This window comes from Manduca sexta, chromosome 27 (genome assembly GCF_014839805.1).
Source record: "Manduca sexta isolate Smith_Timp_Sample1 chromosome 27, JHU_Msex_v1.0, whole genome shotgun sequence".
Lineage (NCBI taxonomy): Eukaryota > Metazoa > Arthropoda > Insecta > Lepidoptera > Sphingidae > Manduca > Manduca sexta.
The window spans coordinates 18,510,575-18,531,953 of record NC_051141.1 but is presented as its reverse complement, the minus strand read 5'-3'; the positions used below and the strand labels follow the sequence as shown (position 1 = coordinate 18,531,953).

Sequence of the window (21,379 nt, the reverse complement as noted above, 5' to 3'; positions counted from 1 at the left end):
CTTTTAGATATGTGTGCAATAAAGATAGGACCTTCACAGGTATAGTTCGAATTACTCTCTAAAACTGTAAGTATATATTACGGGGACCAAAAATTCATAAAAAGAGCATATTCTGATCTTTTCCTGCCCTGGGATCTGGACGCCAAAGCTCTCTCCAATGCATTTCATAGAAGGGAGGAGGCGTCCAGGAGCGGTCAGCGTCCGGCCCTGAAGGAGGTGGAGGCCAAGAGGGCCTCCTTACGGCGAGCCGCCGTAGAGGAGTGGCGTCTCAGGCTGGAGGCCCCGTCAGCGGGGCTTCGGGCCATCGCGGCAGTGCGTCCTGTCTTTGCACAGTGGCTGGACAGGCGCCACGGCGCGGCAACATTTAGATTGACACAGGTGCTCACCAGGCATGGGTGCTTCGGTGAGTACCTGTGTCAGATGACAGGGACGGAGGTTAGCGCCGTGTGTCACCATTGTGACAACTGCCTGCGGGATACGGCCCGACATACGTTGGAGTCTTGCCCAGCCTGGGACGATGAGCGCAGCGCTCTCGTGTCAGTCATCGGAGGAGATCTCTCGCTGCCAGCTGTGGTCTCTTCCATGGTCGGCAGCCAGGAGGCCTGGCGTGCGGTGGCCCACCTCTGCGAGGCGGTCATCTCGCAGAAGGAGAGCGCCGAGAGGGATCGGGAGAGGGCCGATCCCTCCCGCCGTCAGAGGAGACATAGGAGGCGCCGGGTGGACGACTGACCGGCGTCTCCCGCCCTGTGGAATGGGGGCGTTTGGAGAATACCACCACGGTAAACCCCTGCCTGTCGTAAGAGGCGACTTATAGGGGCCACGAAGGGGGTCGTCGGCGGGCAGCAGGGGGCTGTCCGCCCTAGTACATTTTTGTGCATTTCTTGCACATTTTTCGGTTGACCCCCGGGATGGACAGCAGTGTGGCGTTGACGCTGAGAGCGTCCTTCGGTGCGAGGGGGAACAATACACAAGATTTATTTGCTTTATTATACTATATAGCTCGAAAATTATTTGAAAACAGTAAATACTCAATTAGAATTAGGCAAATTCTTGCATAGGGTTAATCCGGGTCTGCCAGGTTAAGATGAAATACCGGTATTCTGTTTGTTAGCACCGTAAATATTATTTACTTGACGGAACCACTCATGCGAATTAGTGGAACGTAGAAAACAAGATGGGATCGCAAGTAATGTTCTCCACAAACAAAAATTATAACACGATTGCGAGTTGTTCGAGTTGTTACACCTCCTACGATCTTACCCCAACACGCCTTACTACATTATTGATATTTTATTGCACTTCCAGTATCCATACCGACGGTCAGTTATTATTTACGCTATGTTCAGATGGCAAAATTTTAACTTTCTCCTTTTATGGCTTCGAAGTTTAGTTGCATTAGGCCAATGTCAAGTTTTAAACACTCAACTAAAGAATTTAGATTCATTGTCTTTTGGATTCGGAAAAAATGTTGCATACAAACTCGGTGTATTATTTTTAAATTGGGTGAACCCAATGTGTACTTACATTTTCTTTACCCGTATTTTTCATTCTTGTTTTATTCAGGTTTTTTATTTTTTTCAGTTTCTTGATCAGTTTAATCTTTTTGTTAAAAAGTTATTAAGTATTTTCTATTTTCTGCACCCTTACGGGTAGAAATTTTGTTCAAAATTATTATGGGACCAATTTCAGAGTATAATTTATCCGTTAAAAAAATCATTGCGTATCAAAATTGGTCTACTCTGTAATAAGTTATGAGTGGTCTAACATAAAAATATAGATACGTGTCGAACTGAGAACCTCCTTCATTTTATTTGTCGGTTAAAAAATAAGCTACCGCTTAACAGACACAGTTTGTTAATTATGGGTTATAAATATATTTCTTTTTAGAAATTTAAGAGTAACTTCATACTAACTTTTTAAGTGACGTTTCTAACTCGGTCACAACTACACAATTATAGAAATAAAAAGTGATGTCAAAATATACTTACAATATAATACCCACCGGGCCACCGCTGCTTAATATGGGCTGGCTAACCTGGACCCAGAAGACGCCAATTCTAAATATTCTTTGTAAAAAATATGTTTTTTTAATTTATTCATGCGAAAAAGGTACCTACGTGTTGATCAGCATACTCTGATATAGTAATTAAAAATAAAAATTAAAGATATCATCCTCCGATGGCGAGACGCAAGATCCAAGCCACCAGTGCTCAGGAACTCAAAGTGAGAAATATCTTCACTTCACAATGCGTGTCTTATCTACCAATACTCCTTTATTATTATAATAAGAGTTTAAGATATCCTCATTCCAAATTTTATTACAATTGCTTTAATAATTTATTTCCTTCATTTACCGTACTAATTTTAGGGTTAGTCAAAAACTAAAATCTCAAATTTATTTTCATGGCTCTAGATATTTACAATCTCCATACTGTTTGATACAATCGAACAAGTTTTTTTCCCTTCTTATAATAGGGTATTTTAGTATATGTGAGAAAAAATCCAAAAATACATAAAAAAAATATAGTTTAATCAAGAAGCAATCGGAAAATAGTAGTTATAGTTCATAAAATTAAAAATAAAATTTTAAATTCATTTCAAAGTTTTGACTTTTTTAGCTGTTTTACAAATATGCGAAACGAGTGCCGCCACGACATGAAGTCATCAAGGCTGTAAACTATTTGAAGTGTCAATACGCGTACACAATTTCTAATTTATCGAAATAGACAAATTATTCGGATAATAAATTTGGATCTCTTCTCGCAAGTTGTAACCAAGTTTTCCTCACAGTTATATTAGTTGGCACTTGAATCCAGATTTTTTTCGGCGTTTCTAGTATTCTTACATTCAGGAACAACGCACCAATGATATGGATGGCTCATTTTAAATTATAATAATTTCTTCTTTCTCTATGCACAGCGTTGTTACTTGATGTTTACTGTCGAGATGACGACAGCAACGTGGCCTCTAGCGTTTTTGTTTATTTACGCGGCAAAATTTAAAAATTTCTTTAAGTGCACTTATTGACTGAATATTTTTTTATAAATTTTCTAGTGGTATTTTATCACCTTAAGATTAATTTGAGACACTTTTCAAAAAAGAGTGTAATACCCTATTCCATCGGCGGTTATACGCGGGGTGTGATGTCCGCACTGGTGTTGCGTGTCGTGAGTGCAACGCAATAATGTGTATAAACTAAATCAGGTGTAAATAATTTATATTAGGTAAATACAAAAGACAGTAAACAGTATAGTACCAATATCTTAGATCTCTTTGATAACTAATTAATATAAATGATTGTTAGTTAAAATTTTATTAAATATTCAAACTTATAAACCTGTGTATTCTGCCCCTTAATTAAAAGTAAACTTTTTAGTTAGTACATAAAATATTTTTATAATAATATGAAATACGAAGTAAAATTATTTAATTTAGATTCATTGTTTTCTGTAGGGTATCAAAGCTCTTTAAATAAATATTTCACTAAAGACTAAATAATCAGTAAAATAAAGAAATTAATCACTTTATCAATATAAGTAAATTACAAGCGCTGCGCTAGTAAATATTTTTTAACCCTTAACCTTTATAAACCATAGTACCGCAGACAGGCAAATCTACAAACTCTGCTAAAATGTTATAAGTATGGGCGTCTCTTACCGACAAACATATTGTTGAAAAACCGATGTTTATATGAACATACGGAAAAAAGGCAAGCGCCGTTTAACAAACTGGATTTATTACATAATTTTCATGCTATGCACGTGCTGTAATAAAAATATTGACACAATAGTATTATGTAGGTAATATTGTCCAAAGAGAATATATATGGGAAATGTTGCCTTTCGAAGAATAGATACGTTTCAAATTGGAAAACGTTGGAACCAAACATGTAGGTACTTACCGTGTTTTTTTGCGACGCCACTGACATACACGTCATTAATCCTTCGAGCTGTCTCTGCCCATTGGCACCACGGTGGAACTCGTTCTCGTAAATATACCGTTATTAATTCATGTTTTGTGCGATATTAAAGTCGCCAAAGAAAAAACTAATCAGGATAAAAACAAATAAATTATATACTGTTTTCGAAACTTAAAAGTAACATTTATAAATTTCAATTTGGAATTCTTAACCAAAGAGGTGATATTTCAGATCAAAATGGCCAGTACAATCATACGCTAATTTTATAATAATATGTCAGGACCTAATAGATAATATACAAGCATTGGTTCGTGGCTTCGCCCACGTGACAGTGTTTTTCCGGGATGAAAGTCCCGCTATATATATATAAAAACCGGCCTATGTTCTTCCCAGGGTCTAAAACTATCTTTATACCAAATTTAATTGACACTCATTTGATAGTTTTTTAATTTATCGTGTTCATGCAGACAGACCGACGAATCTTGGGCACAGCGAGATTTAATTTAGTGCTTATTTCGTTCAGCAATTTTTTGTAGGTAATATGTTACGTTTTAATTCTACATCTTTCTACACAGGTGCGTCGGGATACCGTGACCTTGAAATGGGTCAGCAAGATCATACAGGGGACATAATTTAAAGTAGACTCGATGCCATTGTTTGCTGTGCAGACATTTCACCGTTGCTAATAAATGAAACCACATACTTAGAGATATCTCTTCTGACTGTGGTAAAAATCACTGATGAATAACTAATATTTTCACCAAAACCCGAGTTTTAAACTTATTTTTTTTTAAATGTTATTAAAGTTACTAGTTCAGTACGAATATATTAGTGTGTGCCTCAGTGATTTCTGACTGAATGTGATGTTGCCGCTACGACGAATACTCTTATAGTTAAAGTGGCATAAGCATTTATGATTCAAATTACTTTTTATTGATATTTGAGTCGATGAGATTTCGAATATAGTGAGTCGGAATCGAGGCTGCGACTCTGTGATGAATCCTTTGTCACGTGGCTTTACCGCGACAACCGGCGAATGCTGCCCATAGTAAAGATATTGCTTCAGCGCAGATGTGCCGTGACGTTGGACTGCCGAAGGTCCCTTGCTTAGGGACCATTGCATGTGGTATCCTGAATAGCGAGTGCTGGCTGGAAAAAAATTGGCGGATAACGAGGCGGTGCATGGTGACGCTGGACGTGCGATGATTTTATACGTCGAGGGCCGCCACTGGAGCGACATTAAGGCAGTCGCTGCTGTAGAATAACAGATGGTTGCATTAGGGGGGAAGGTCTTCGGTCAGGCAGATGTTGCGTCACACCGGCCAGCCGCACCTCCTTCCAAGGTTTGCTAAATCTGTCTTTGTTAAGTGTTATTTTCAAGAAGTTAGGGAATTCGCGTCCGTTCTCAGACAACTTTTTCGTATTTTTTTAAACAAGTTAATAAGTAAAATACAGGCATAGCACTTGCATCTTGAATAGTCATCAAACACCGATCAGTTCATTTCGATTTTAATATCTACTAATTTTTCTCAAACAAATTTGCTTTCTAAACCACACGTTACTCAGTATTCCACCATCAGTTTACTTAATAATCCTATTTCATTCGTGATTTATAGCCGTTTTCGATAAACGATCCCAATCTCAATCTGCTTCGAGAATGACTCAATTAAAATAAATCATTTGTAGGCATGTCAAAAAAAATATGTTCCGGCTCGTACATTTTTGAGTTAGATCGAAAAAAGCGATAGGGGTCGTTTATTAAAAATGATTTTTTTTTAATTTTTCCAAAACTGGAAAATTCGCCAAAATCGTACATCATGTTCTGACTGTTGGGAAATATCATATTTTGCTGCAAAACATATCTATTTTGTAGCATGATACACACTCGCAGAGTATATAAAACATAATTAAATTCAATCGACTCAGCACGAAACAATTAGCATTGCAGTAAAACATACTTATAGCACAGCAAGGCATAAACTCTCCGATTCTGTCCAAACATGTTTACCCTTCATAGTTCCAAATATTTATTTCAGCTTAGGAGAAACGAGAATTACAACTTTAATAAATAATATGTATAGAACAATCAACTGAAGACAATAATATGCACCACAGTTTATGAAATATTCTGAGAAAACTCAAATTAAAACTCCATTTGAGGTTGATTAATTTATTGGCATAAATGCATAAATAGTCTTATCATACTAATTCACCGCATTCGGTGTTATTCGACATTATGTGTCCATATTAATAAAGTATAGTAACACGTAATTAAGATTTTAGCCCGACCAAACCCTGTACTTCAGCTGCTACCCTACAGCTTACAGGTGTTAATTTATTCGCCGAATTATATATATTATGACCAGAATGAACGTTACTATACTCTACCTAAAAGAATACCACATTGGCATTATTCTTAAATAATGTTTCACTACATAAGTAAAAAGTAGAAAAACTGAGAATGAAAATCACACTCAACCACACTGGATTATACATGATGTTCCAATATAAATATATCATAGGAAAAAATTGTCAAAAAATCTTTAGATTCCAAAAAATAATTTACCTTAAACATAATACCACAGTTAAATTTTTCCTTACACGACTTCTGAAATTCGATAGTATATTACACATAAAAGTATAATGATGAGAAAATACCGAAAGTCAAAAATATATAAGTGAGTAAGGAATAAAATCACAGAATATTTAAATTTCACGCTTAATTTTACCACTGGTGACTACATATTCAGACTGAGAACTTTCAACTTTGAGGACACCACTAACTATTAGGTTATATATGAGCCGAATAATTGTACCTATTGTACCATGTATGGCGTTTACTCACACTATGAAGAGGGTGCTGTGTGGCGTTGAAAGTTAAAGGGGTTAACTACTAGCACGGTTTTAACCGCAACCTTCCCATGTCATAGCGAAGGTTCTAACAGCTACGATATGTGTCTGCTTGTCGTTCTAGTACGAAACACACACATAGACAGACAAACAAAAGAAAATGAGTTTATACAGCGTTATGCTTAAAATACTCGTAGCACATGCTATCAATCTCGCTTAGGAAAAAGATCCTCTCATGATTAGGAATGGCCATGAACTGGTCGTAGAATTCCTTGTGGACGCGTTCGGGGTCTTCATCGGCGCGCAGCACCCTGGGCTTCCAGCTCTTGGCGATCAAGCCGATGGTAGCGTGTCCCAGCGAGCCGGGCGGGAGCTGGTACGCCGCCCCTTCATCCCCGTCATCCGTTTCGCCGTCGTCCACCTCGGACCTCTCTACAAGCTCGTATTCAAAATCTGGGTCCCCTTCCAGGTCCATTGGCGGGACCGCGTCATCCGACGAAGATGGGAGCTCATCGTCGGTGTCCTAAAAATCAAGTATTTACTTTTAGCCGGTGCCAGTGCAGAGTCCTTATACGACGCTGCATTTCCTAAAACCGTGTTAAATGCACTAGTTTTGTGCACATAAATTGATTGGTTTATTTAGCTAAATCGTAATTGCAATTAGGTCTTAGTATTCTCATATGCGCCTTATTTACTATTCGAACATCGACTGCCGGATCCGAATTTAAAATAAAAATTACTTGAACCACAAAGCAATTGGCATAATTACACCTGATATGTGTTAATGTGAACGGAAGACTTCGTTCTTTTTGTTGACATTGCTAAATACGGTTTTTGAAACGTCTGACAACGTCGACTTAAAGGCAAACATAATGATGATGTATGAACATGATCAAGATCAAGGTAATGACCAACCAGTCCCTAACGTCTACAGTCACCGTTAGTAACTGCTTTATAATGACAATTAAAAACTACATTTATCTTAATATTACGAAGCAGACCATCGGCCTCATGGTCAGATGTAGTCGCGAGACATACCGGATAATCTTCAGCAATGTTTAGGAATACAGTCTATTTTTTATGCTTGTATATTTTATAATTAGCTTTAATTTTGATTGTAATCTGTTTTGCGTCTTAATTTTATTAAAATAAAATAAATAAAATCGGAAATTCATGATAGTGATGCGGTTTATTGTTAAGTTTATGATTATAATTAAAATAATCAAATTACTGTTGCCAATATTAATATTTTGTATAACATTTTGTTGTATTGTCATCTAGTATTGTTTTACTAGCAACTCAATTTTTCTCCCTGATTCGCTTTTTAAGATTTTTGATATACAGTGTTAAATGTTATTTATAGTATTAATTTTCGTTCATTTTTATTTACAGGTTTGTTTTGTTACGTAATAATATATCTTTGTATATCATTCCACATTGGACTGATCTTAGTGAATTATGCTAGATATTTTTACTTTTTATTATTATTATATAGAGTGCGTTCGGCTAATTTCGGACGGTTTTTCCGTGACTTGCGAGGAGTCTCGAAAATATTTTTTTTCTCATAAAATATTTAAGGCTTATTAAAAAAATATTTTGATTTTATAAAAAAATAGTAGGCATGGATAAAAGTGGACGTACGGAGCGACATAGTCGTGAAATAACGACCAAGCTCCTTAAATAAAGATTAAAAAAAAAAAAAAAAAAAAAATATTTAAGCGATACCAATATTTTATACATGAAACTGTTTATTATTAATGCTACTTTATGTGATAATTTAATCATCTTCCAATTCAAATTATAGCTTAAAAATAGATCATAATATCTGTATAGAAATTTAAAACCCTTAGAAAAGATCGGACCTTAAACTAAAAAATAACCATAGATTCGTTGTATTTTTTCGTTATACGATCTTACTCCGTATCCGATCTTACCCGAACGCACCTTACACACACATAAATGCCATTCTTACCATTTCCGGCAGTGGCGTCACTACCTCTTCATTACCGGTAGATGCTTCGTTTCTAAGGCTGCGGTGAACGCCAGAACACTCTGGACACACCTTGACACCAGGTCTCCAGATTATCCATTCTGGTTCCTCCAAGCCGCATTCCATACAATTCTGTATGTAAAATATCGATAATAAAACTATATGCAACACTTAACCTTCCCCCCGAGGCAATTCTTGAGCGCTCGGTCATCACACCGAATGCACACGCACGGGGAGACATCTGCCGCGGAACTAAGCACACAGTTCAGTGTGTATGTAACTAATGGTTGTCAATACACATTGAGGCCTATGAGGGCTCGTGAATATTTCCTGGCCTTCTCCCCTCCGCTTATCCTAAGAGGGTTCCCTTTCCTTCCCTAGATACCCCCTCTTAACTTTCCTCCAAGCCTCTGCAGTTGCTCAGCTGGAGGATTCCAGTATTCCTTCGCAGGTTTCCCCGATGTCGCCTGCGGGGTTCGATACACGAAAAAAACACTTTTAACCTCATCAGGAAAAAATAATTTGTCAATGTCCCTTCAATGGCACACCATGTTCTATTTCAAAAATTTTTTTTTAGTATTCCATAGTAAACATTAGCTGACGTACAGGCAGCCATGACATTGAGTGCTAGATAATCTTCATGGATGACTGTGGCTTGTACAGTGTCAGGCTGCCCCATTGCAATAAAAAAAAACAACACCCATAAAAAAGTTCCAAGTGTTTTTGCCTTAGGAGCTATGACTAAAACCTTTAAAATAAAAGGGTTGTGTATGCCTCACTTATGTTGTGATGCAGATAATATTCATTAAAACTACAACAGTACAAAGTTAGAACAAAGAGTGTGTTTTCTTTTATTAATAAAAATAATTAATGCCAACACAGGTATGTTCAAGTATTAACAAATTATCAGTCTACCAGTATTTGAATGACTTATCTGTAATATAGAAATTTAAATACTAATACATATTTGGTTATTAGTATTTAATTTTCTTCCTCTTTCAAATACTAACTAATGTATTATGTAGATTACATTTAAGTATAAATACATTTAGTAATTTTATTAACATGTGCATTTTGCAGAAAATAATTCTTAATTTGCTAACCACACTTTATTGTTAGGGCTTATTTATTTGAGAGTATGTTTAAAAATCTATGGTTCTAAATTCTTCTTTACACTTTATTACAATTGTCGGGTTATTTCTATTATGATTACAATACGTAACACCTGACTGTATTTTACAATTTGATTTTTTAGTAAAAATAATTAAAATACTGTATTTTGTTGAAATGCCAGTTAAGCCAATTTTAGGTATTTTATATTTCTTCCAAAATTTCAAAAGACTGCAGCCTAAAATATTTTTTTCTTATTTTTTATGTATTTATCTAGATTAGTGAGCAATTTTACTTAGTCACCAACTCCAATATTATTAACAAGTATATACTGCCATGCTAAGGGCAAAAGCGGTATGTCAGGGAAACCTTAATTAGAGATAATCACAATTTTGTAAATATAGATTTGTAGTTTTGTATGTAAAACTAAGACAGAGAAAATTTTAAGTTTTTTTTTTAACAAGTTCTTAACAAGATTCAGTTGCATTAGGTAAGTTCATTGGATGGGTATTTCTTTAAGCTATCTGACAACATAAAAATCAAGATTTAGATTATTCTTGAGATACCGCATTTGAGCTTAGCATGGCAGTATAGGTCGGTAAGAGTAATTTTAGTTTTTAGTGTTTTTGAAGGTAGTTTAATTTATGTAAAAATGCTTTTATTTTTTGCTTTTTTGTGTTAGTAAGAAATAAACTGTCTTCATGGCTTAGTTATGTTGCTCACGTGGTACAAGTGACATACACACACTTCTGCCTACCCCTAAAGAGGGAAAAGATGTGATGCTATACATATAATGTTACATTATATATATGTATGTAAGAAGAAGTCTTAAACAAACCCAATGCAAATTTCACAATTTCGCTTACTTGGCCGACATACTTATTCTAGTTCTTTTAGTTGAAAATCCAAACTATTGAACAGATTTTGAAAAAAAAATATGTGATCAACCTAGAAGTATATTATTTCAAATAAAAAAATATTTTTATAAATTGGTTAATTAATCACTGAGTTTTGAAGTACGAACTATAATATATATATTTATATACTTATATACGTAAAATTGAAAATCTCCTCCTTTTTTGAACTCGGTTAAAAACGACTTAATACATTTGAATTTCTAAATTCAAAATCTTAGTATGTTGTGAAATAAAGTAAAACAAAGCAAGTGTTTTGCTCAACTCTGCTACCAGTCAATTCAGGGAGTCCTCTAAAGAGGGTACATATATGTTAATGGAAGGTAACATTTATCGATCCGCAGCTTCAAGGCACAGCAAAATTACAGAGATGTTAAATACTTACATGTATCCCGCTGGAATCGACGACACACTCTTGTGGTGGACCAGACATGTTTCTTAATTCTTCCGTAAATGCACAAGCTTAGAGATGCTTTAAAGAATTTATTAGTAAGCAAAACTACGTCGGGACGCCTAGCAGGGACGCTGAGTTTAAGTAAAATCAATCAATAAAATTTACTGCCGTTCTATTGGCATTTCGAAAACTTTTTAATGTTGGTACCCATGCTTAAGGGATACCAACAAATTAGTATAAAAAAATGCTGTTAGATTTTCGAGAGTCATTGACAAAATATTATTATAATACATTTTAGTTAGTTTAATCACCGACCGGGATATTATTAGTTTAATGCTACTAATATTAATCCCTCCTAGCTGAATTTTGACCGCAGCGGTCAATCTCAACGGAGACAGCTAGGCATGTGCAGGAAATATTATGGTGTACAAGTGTGTGCACAATACACAGGTGTACTCTCTCTTCCATCATCCTCATAGTCCTATGAAACGACGGGTATCACGCCGTCAATTTCCTGACTTAGAGCTGCGACTGAGTAATTTTTAAGATGCAAAAAGTACAGTTAAATTTTTAATCAACCCGACCCACGTATCGAACCCTGGACATCAGTGCAGTAATCATACTTGTACCGCGTACACATTACAACTATGGTAATGAACCTCTTACTACTACTCCTTATATTGTAATAAAAGTTTTACGAATGTATTTGTGATGTGGTCAATTATAAAAACCATTAGCTGCAATGGGAGTAACAGTTGGATGTCATATTGATATGGAGGGCAATTTCACAACTATAATTTGTTAATTTTAGAATAAATTGTCAAAGTAAAGTGTCCGTTAGTTAGGAGATTGTTAAAAATAGATGTTTAATATTCTTACATTTTTTAAATCCATTTTAAACATCTTTCGATTGCTTATAATTAGTAATACTTCACTATTAATATAAAAAATTATATATATTATAATGATGTTATATAAGCTTATGTATTTGATTTATTTTGTTTACTCAATCTACAACTTGTAGACGCTTGTAAAGTTCATTACTATTATTGAACTTGTACCAATAATGTGTTAAATTTTTTCCCGTATGTTCTGTTGTCAGAAAATATAAAGGATAATAATGAATAGTCAGCCTGGTTCTTGGTGTACTGTATATTTCCTGTATGTATTCCAAAATTATGATTCTTTTTAAAGAAATCAACGGGTTGAAAGTAGAAAGAGTTATCTGCATTAAAGCTAGTTTACAGGAGAGAGCATAGAAAGGAGAATTGTTTTTTCTCTATTTATATGACTTTTACAAAAATGAGGTTTTATTAATTTGACGATGTACCTAAATTAGTATATTATTTTAAGTATTCTGGCACGGTAGCTAACATGCCAAATTATTTGTTTTAAATTGATAAAAGAAAACTAATTATTATTATAAATTGCTTCATTAAATGGCGCGATTTAATGAAACTGTTACGATGCTCAATACATAAGTTTAACAACTATTAGACGTTAATTAATTAAATATTTCATTTTACGTTAATGAGCATGCCTGGAAAGTTTTAAAGCGATGGGTAAAATGTTAGAAGCTGCCACGGATCGTAATACCAAATTATTCAGGAACGCTAAGCGTGTTATGTTTTTATTACTAAAATTGTATCCTAGTTTGCTTATTCTGGTAAGTCCTTTCTAGCGACTGTCAGATGTACACCATAGACAAAAATTGCTACCGACCTAAAGTCATCTGTTATCCAAAATTTATGGTATTTTTTAGTAAAAAACGTCTTCCAAAATGGTAGATAAGCATAATTACGAAAATTTATTGTTTTCGTCTGATAAATATGTCTGTACTTCGCTTCTATTATTTAGTTTTGACAAATATTTGTACAAATATAAATGAATTGTTCATGAAAATGATTTGGTCCTATTCATCAATAATTATTGTTTTATCCGATGTAACAATTTTATTAGAATTGTTCCACGTTTTTACTTAATTTTAATACAGAAATCATTTGTTATTTTCATATTCGCAATTCAAGAAAATTCAAAATGATGAAAATTTTTGATAGCGTGTAATGTTACATACTAAACATTACAACTTACTAACTTCATTTGTATACCATCGCGTTTGATGAAAATAAACTACCAAAAGCTCCGAAAACGTTACCCAATAGTAGAAATTTAAATGAAGTATGACAGCACCAAAATAGACAGCGGTGTACCCATTCAACAAGCAGCACCAACAATTTATTCCATATTCGGATTTTGCTCCGTCAAGTCGAATTGTATTCTTGAACCTTCGTTACTGCTGCCCTGCATCATCTATCCAACATTAATCACACTGCACTTTCGGGAGTTATCTTGCCAAGTTCCGCTAACTTGTCGGTGCAGTAAAGTCCGGTCTTGAGCGCGCTGACGGTTTCTTGAGTGTTTCTTCGCGTGTTGTGAATTATATCCATATATCATGAATTCTGTGGAAAATGAGTATATGGATATTGTGAATAGAAACGCTTGGCCCCTGGTCTATCAGGTGAGTGAAGTGCAAATGACGCGGTGTACTGGTTTGCCACGCATTACTGCTTCTCAAGGGAGCGTGTTTACATTTTCCTCTGTCTAACTATGCTGCTTGGTCGTTGTTTACGCCGGCAAAGCGAGTTTCAACCACTTTGAATTAGTTTACGGCGACAAATAAACTATGTAAAAAGTTTGCACTACCCTCGCGAAAACTTTTGCGGTAGTAATTTTATAACTCGCTGGAGTATATTTGGTCCAGTGACATATATTTTTGGTTAGCCAACGTCTTAATGGAGATGCATTAGTTGTTTTTAAACTTTCTAAAAAGTTTTTATGGGTGCTGGAAACTTTGTATTCACTGTTTTACGTACTTATATTGTGATTTTATGATACTGTTGTAGAATTTCGTGTTTATTTGTGATGGTCTAGCGCCTGCTTGCAATTCTGTCTGCGTAAATATGTCAGTGGCTTGCTTAGGTGTAGACTTTCGTGAATATCTTTGTTAGTTGTACCCACTAAAAGAAACCTAGGGTCATAAATTCCTGATTATGGTTTTAAAACACCTGCGATTTTTTTGTCTGGGAGATTCAAAACGGTTTAAAAAGTTGAGTTGCATGAGTGGCTTGTGCCTGTAAGTATATTTTGACCCAAGACCATTAAAATGTCAGCATGAAAGTGCTAGTTTGTTATATTTTTATATGCATATTCCATTGTTGAATTTTTCTTTAATTTGTAACTGCACAAGAAGCTGTATCTGTATGTTGTGAGATCGGGACTGGCAGCCTTGACTACATCCACACATACTGTTTGATCTTATATAGTCCCTGTACACTCATAAATACTTTCATATTACTTTTATCTATACTTCTATACTATTGTATAAAGCTGAAGAGAAATGTTTAAATGTGCTAATATCAGGAACTATTGGTATTAACAAAATAAAATATTTTAGTGTTAGATAGCTCATCTATCGAAGAAGGCTATATAACATAATGGTATGGTCATAGGAGTGGAGCATTAATGGAAAATTTTGCAAAAATTAGGAAAATTTATTCTCATTAAGAGCTTCCGTTGCATGTGTGTCATATTATATAATAAAGTCTGTCTGCCTGTCTGAATGTGATAAACTCAACAACTTTCCAATGCATTTTGATGAAAATTGGTATGCAGCAAATAGTTAAAATCAGGGAAAAGACAGGAAAAATACACTAATCAAAAAAGTCTAGGGAACAAGGGAAACAATTTTTTTTACTTGAACATGAATTTGTTTTAGATGTTATAGATCAATAGCATAATTTAATAATATTACTAATTTTGCAATTTAATAAATGCTTGTTAGGGAAGGTTATGCTCATAGTTTCCCTGCGGAATCGAATCCAATATGAAGGATCCACAAGAGAACCAAAGTAACTGACATAGCCCTTAGAGTTGCCAAACTTAAGTGGTAGTGGGCAGAGCACATAGCTTGTAGAACTGATGGCCGTTGGGGTGGAGAAGTTCAGGAGTGGTGACCATGAAGTGGAAAATGTTGTATAGGCAGGGCCCCCACGAGATGACTGACAATCTGGTGAGGGCCGCCGCTGTCTGATGGATGAGGGTGGCCCAGAACAGGTCCCTACGGCGCTCAATGGGGGGGCTTATGTCCAACAGTGTACGATTACCGGCAGAAATGATGATGTTAGTGAGAAATTTAAAATTCTACAAAAAATTAAACCAGTGCTAGAACAAAAAAAAAGTAAATGTAAATTAAAAAAACTAAACCCAAGTAAAAATTTATTAAAAAGATTAATCCCAAAAACTTTTGAATAATCTATTGGTCCTTGTAAAGCATCAGCGACGGCTCTACATCAGGGTAGCATACTTAGAATAGGGCTATCTATTGTCGCCTGTGAAATAAGGCTCCATATTCTGGAAAGGTGTAGAAAAAGTTCCTCTTGCATGTTATAATTTTGCATAAAATCACTGAAAGCTATTCTTGCAATTAATCCCACACATGTTCATTGAGATTGAGATTGGCTGACTGAGCAGGCTACTATAATATGACCTTGCGGAACAAATTCATCACCAGCCTTGTGGAGTGTGCACTTGCATGAACATATAATTTTGATTTAGTTGCTGTCAATGAGGAATGACCATAGGGAGCACAATTTCGTTACGGTATTACTCCACATTTAAATTCAATCCAAATCTCATATCCAAACACGACCTATTCTTCCGCCTAGGCGAAATCTAGCCCACACCATTATCATTTCGCCTTGGTAAGGATGAACTTCCTGAAGATTCTGGAGTCGACTCTAACGACCACGCACTCTTCTTGAATTTGAATTGAATTGGAAATCCGAATTAAGACTCTTCTGAAGACAAAACATTTGCACACTGATTGTTGGTCCATTACACATGAGTGTTAGCTCGCAATAAATGACGCTCTCGAATTCCACGTCACAGGTTTGGAACTCTTAGTGATATGCAAGTGTGAAGATTGACTTTATGTAAACTTCTTCTGACAGTGTGTTCACTGATAACTATTTGGTACTGGGGTTGGAGTTTTATGCCAACTGGCGAGCTGGTAGTAAAACTTCAGTCTGGGGCTGCCGCATTACAGCGTTTTGCAGAAATCGGTCTTGTCCCTGGATAGAGACTCTGTATCTTCATCGGGGACATTTGGCCACATCTACTGTAGTCCTGTAGCATGCCCATAATCGGAAAAGTACGTTTGGTAGCGTATTAAATGACGACGTGACAGAAAGCCTAAGGGTCACAAAAATTACAAGGTAGTATCGATATATGATTTTTAGCAGAAAAGAAAATCAAACACGTATAATAATATCTCAACTTCTTACGTAAGAAAATTCTGTACTCGGCTTCTGAGTAAATATTTCCATATTTCGAAAAGATTTTTCTTTTTGATTATAAATATTTTGTTAAAATTACAAACACTTTTTTAGTGCACCTTCATTTAAAAATTTTACTGTCAACTTATTTTTTTTAAAGAGTGTTCATAAATAGGTTTATGAATAAGTTTTTATCTTTCCTCCATGGTCACGGAGCGGACTAAGGTCTTTGTCATTTGAAAAGTCAAAGTTATAATATTTACCTTAATTTTACAATAATTATACATTTTTGTTTTTAAAATTTAAACTGTTGATGGTTCGATCTATGCATAATGAGCTCACAGTGTCAGGAAGTCTGACAACCAGTCCTTCAACTTTTGATTTAATCAAATGTAGAACAGGATCCCAGGCTTTTGTAAGCTTCCAACCATCTTCTCTATTGAAATACAGATGTTTTTTTAATTTCAATAGCTCCGCTAATCATCCTAGGTAAGAATCGGTGATCTTTGGCATAGATTTGTGGCTTCTTAAGTTGCAGATAAAGGTTAGATTCTTCTTCAGAATGTTCAGCAATTGCAGATTTCACGTGGGCGAAGCCTCGAGCAAACACTAGTTTTTATATATGAACTGCATAATTTGCCAATATTAGAACAAGTTCTAGATTTTTCTGGCGTCTAAAACATAAACTTGGCTAATTAATGGTTCCTTCCCAACCGGTGCAGTTAATAAGTATTACAGTATTTGTCCCACTGTAGACATCTATATACCAAGAATATACAATAGAGACTTTTCTGTGGTGACCTCATATAAACTTTCTTCCTGGTTATTAATAATTTGGGCAAACATATTATGATCTTAAAATTATGGGATCAACTGAGTCAGTCTACACATTTATTATTATTATTATATATAATTAGGCAGGCAGTTGAGGCAGCTGATAATGCCCGTAACTCGCTATTACTACTTGTTTCCATTTGCAGCTAAGTATTTGTCCAGTTGGTAATATGTAGTACTTATATTTGCTAGTAACTTTAACAAGTTAACGACATTTTTAATATGAAAGCATCTATTAATTTTATCTGAGGACAATGATATATTAGTGTTATGTGCAAATACACTCTTTGTTAAAATCTGAAAAAATATTGAAACTCGCACTTTCTATTTTAGCTACCTCTTTCCAACAGAGACAGTGTAAATAATGTATTCGTAACATTTTTGCCATCCACGACTACACCACATAATGTACAAATTACTATAATTATTATAGTTTACACTAGATAGACAATGCTATCCCAATTAGTTAGATTAACTATTTTTATGATGGTAGTGATAATCTGGAGGTGGTAGACCGTAGGTGTGTCCATACAGGGTCACATTATGGAGCAACTCAATAATGTCAGAAAAAAATTTAGACATATATTATCATTTAGAGAATGTCAGCGCATGAACAGGTAACATTTATGTTATTATGTCTAGTAGTTTATACTGGCTACAAGGTCTTTCAAAATGGAACGCCACAGTCACTACACATTGCTGCTTGGCAGCAGAAATAGTCATTGTAGTGGTAGCTACCCAGCCAGACTCACATATGAGAGACTTACCACCAGTATATGTAAAAAAAAATGATAGAAGCCATAGTATGAAAAGAAGAAAAAAGATAGGGCGCTTCAAGACTAAAGCCTATTCGGATGTTAAAGGCCAGTAGTGCACTGATGATTCCTTTTTTTTGTGTGGTTAATACTGATGGTGAACATTGGCTGGTGACTCACTTTGTGTTTGCCTACTTTACTTTATAAAAGTACATATATGGCTAAATCTCGTATTCTGTTCTATCTCATAATTTTCCGTATTTTATGAAATAATACAATTTTAAATAATTATTAGTCATGATATATCAAAAAAACAATAAATATAATATTCCATCCATATTGATTGTAATGAGGATGTGAATCAGCTTTGATTAATTTTATAAATTTATTTTTAATAGTTTTAATATCCCATATTTAAAATTAACGGTACAATAGCGCTCTGAGGTCCTGGGTTCGAATCCCGGGTCGGGGAAAGTGATATTTGGGTTTTTCTGCTCAGTATCAGCCCGGAGTCTGGAATTTGTGCCCAATATGGCGATAGGCTCGCCCCCTATCACATCATGGGACGGAACATACTTGGCGAAAAGTGGGTGCCCTAGTTGCGCCTCTGCATACCCCTTCGGGGATAAATGCGTGGTGTTATGTATGTATGTATATTTAAAATTTATAAATAACCAGAAATGTATGCATATTTATTACTAGCTTTTGCTCGCGGCTCCGCCCGCGTTATAAAGTTTTTCAGGCTAAAGTTTTCCGTTATAAAAATAGTAGTTTCCCGGGAGCCTATGTTCTTCCCAGGGTCTCAAACTGTCTCCATACCAAATTTCATCTTAATACGTTAGGTAGTTTTTGAGTTTAACACGTTAAGGCAGACAGATGCAGCGGGGGACTTTGTTATATTATTTAGAACTTTTTAAGTGAAACAATCCCGTCATACATCATTGTTGCATAACTTTAACCGTTTACGCAGCGCAGGCAACGGAAGCTCTCAAAACTCATAATTTTCCCCGTTTTTGCAACATGTTTCCTTACTGCTCCGCTCCTATTGGTTATAGCATGATGATATGCCTATAGCACTCCAGGAACAAAGGGCTATCCAACACAAAAAGATTTTTTCAGTTCAAACCGGTAGTTCCTGAGATTAGCCATTACTGCTCCGCTCCTATTGGTCATAGCGTGATGATATATAGCTTATAGCGGTCCACAAATAAAGGACTATTCAACACAAACATTTTTTTTTCAGTTCGAATCGGTAGTTCCTGAGATTAGCTATTACTGCTCCGCTCCTATTGAATATAGCGTGATGATATATAGCCTATAGCTCTCCACTAACAAAGGGCTATCCAACGCAAAAAGAATTTTTCAGTTTGGACCGGTAGTTCCTGAGATTAGCCATTACTGCCCCGCTCCTATTGGGTATAGCGTGATGATATATAGCCTATAGCACTCCACGAATAAAGGGCTATCCAACGCAAAAAGAATTTTTCAGTTTGGACCGGTAGTTCCTGAGATTAGCCATTACTGCCCCGCTCCTATTGGGTATAGCGTGATGATATATAGCCTATAGCACTCCACGAACAAAGGGCTATCCAACGCAAAAGAATTTTTCAGTTTGGACCGGTAGTTCCTGAGATTAGCCATTACTGCCCCGCTCCTATTGGGTATAGCGTGATGATATATAGCCTATAGCACTCCACGAACAAAGGGCTATCCAACGCAAAAAGAATTTTTCAGTTTGGACCGGTAGTTCCTGAGATTAGCGCGTTCAAACAAACAAACAAACAAACAAACAAACTCTTCAGCTTTATATAATAGTATAGATTAATAGTTTAAATTTAGAGGTCAAATAAATCAGTTTGAAAACAATGAGACAAGTCTGTACAATTTAAGAAAATATCAATTATGACTTGGATTGCCATCTGTTTTTAGTTTTCGTGGGCTTGCACTGGTTTTATAATGTCTAATAAGGATAGTTTTTATAATCATTAATATAATAATAATTCGAGTTCCATATTATGTCCTGTCCACTTTATAGTTCTAGCCTTCTTTATTACGGTGAGGGTTTAGGCCTTAGTTCAATATGCAGACTGTATGCGGGTAGGCAGACTTTACATTCTTTTGAAATTCTTATTAAGAATTTAGATATTTTCACTGTTAAAGTGAACAATAAATAATTCATATGTTTAAAGTAATTTCGAAAAGTCAGAGTAGATATCTTGGACCTGCAGACCTTAGCTTGACAGTCCATTCTATTCACAACTAGGCTATCGCGCTTTACTAGTTTGTTACTATCTACTATGTTGTGTCTGACTCAACACAATTATCTATCTATATACATAAAAATGAATCCCTATTTCTCTTGGTCACGCCATCACGCGTGAAGGGCTGGACCAATTTCATTATTTATTTTTGTTGTTTGTTATTATCAGGAGAAGATTCTTATAAAAGAAAAAATTTAAGTAATTGCGCGGAAAATAGGGAAATTTAAGACAACTTAACGACAATATTAATTTTATATAACTGTCAGTGGTTTGATATAACTGTCAGCGATCGACAGAATGCGCGCGTGCATACATAGTTAAGATAGGACAACGTCTGTCGGGTCAACTAGTATAATATAAATATAATATGAGTTGGGATGGGATTTATTTATTATAAGCCCTTTTCAGACACAAGATTCTTTATTGGTTATTTATATAGTATTCTTATCTTGCATTTTTGTGTGTCCTTTTGCCAGGTGACAATGGTCTCCTGCAATCTTCTCCATTCTGGCCATTCTACCCCATGTTATTCCCGCGACTTGTCTAAAATTATCCCACCTTTGTGGTCTACCTCTCATTCTTTTTCTATTCCATGGGTACCATTGTGTGATTATTAACTCCATTTATACTTTCCTCTAATCATGTGGCCTGCCTATTTCTAGTTTTGTCTCGTTATTTTCAGTAATGTCATGTACCTCAGTCTTGCTTATAATGTTGCTATTCCTTATTTCTTTAAATCCCTATCAGACTCCTTTTCATGACATGTTCGCGTATGAAGACTTTGTTACGTTATTTGTTAAAGCCCATGTTACGCTTCCATATGCCAATACAGGCAGGATGCATGTGATAATAGTTTGCTTTTTAATTAACGTTAATAGTTATACCCACATCTCCCCATTCCAGACTTCTGAAGATAATTTCTGGTACGGCCAGAAAAAGTATTGATGATAGAGGATTACCCAGTCTCACGCTTTTTTGTATTTGAAACATATTTTCTTCCTTTTCTAGTCAAATACAAG

General features: G+C 35.5%; 2 protein-coding genes across 5 annotated transcripts in view; one reads left to right on the top strand and one right to left on the bottom strand.

Moving 5' to 3' along the window:
* Window positions 1-6,073: 6,073 nt before the first annotated feature.
* LOC115440572 lies at window positions 6,074-11,371 on the bottom strand. The gene is made up of 3 exons (XM_030164943.2): window positions 11,169-11,371; window positions 8,742-8,891; window positions 6,074-7,292 (listed from the first exon to the last, which is right to left on the bottom strand). The coding sequence occupies exons 1-3, from the start codon at window positions 11,214-11,216 to the stop codon at window positions 6,936-6,938; spliced, it is 555 nt and encodes a 184-aa protein (XP_030020803.2). The 5' UTR covers window positions 11,217-11,371; the 3' UTR covers window positions 6,074-6,935.
* A 1,983-nt stretch (window positions 11,372-13,354) lies between these two features.
* The window catches only part of LOC115440547 (tyrosine-protein phosphatase non-receptor type 61F), a 73,844-nt gene continuing 65,819 nt past the window's right edge, over window positions 13,355-21,379 (top strand). For all 4 annotated transcript variants that reach the window (XM_037443780.1, XM_037443778.1, XM_037443779.1 and 1 more), the window contains exon 1: window positions 13,355-13,695. In XM_037443780.1, the coding sequence (XP_037299677.1) occupies window positions 13,630-13,695 (66 nt within the window). In that variant the 5' untranslated portion in view covers window positions 13,355-13,629. The remainder of the gene's footprint in view (window positions 13,696-21,379) is intronic.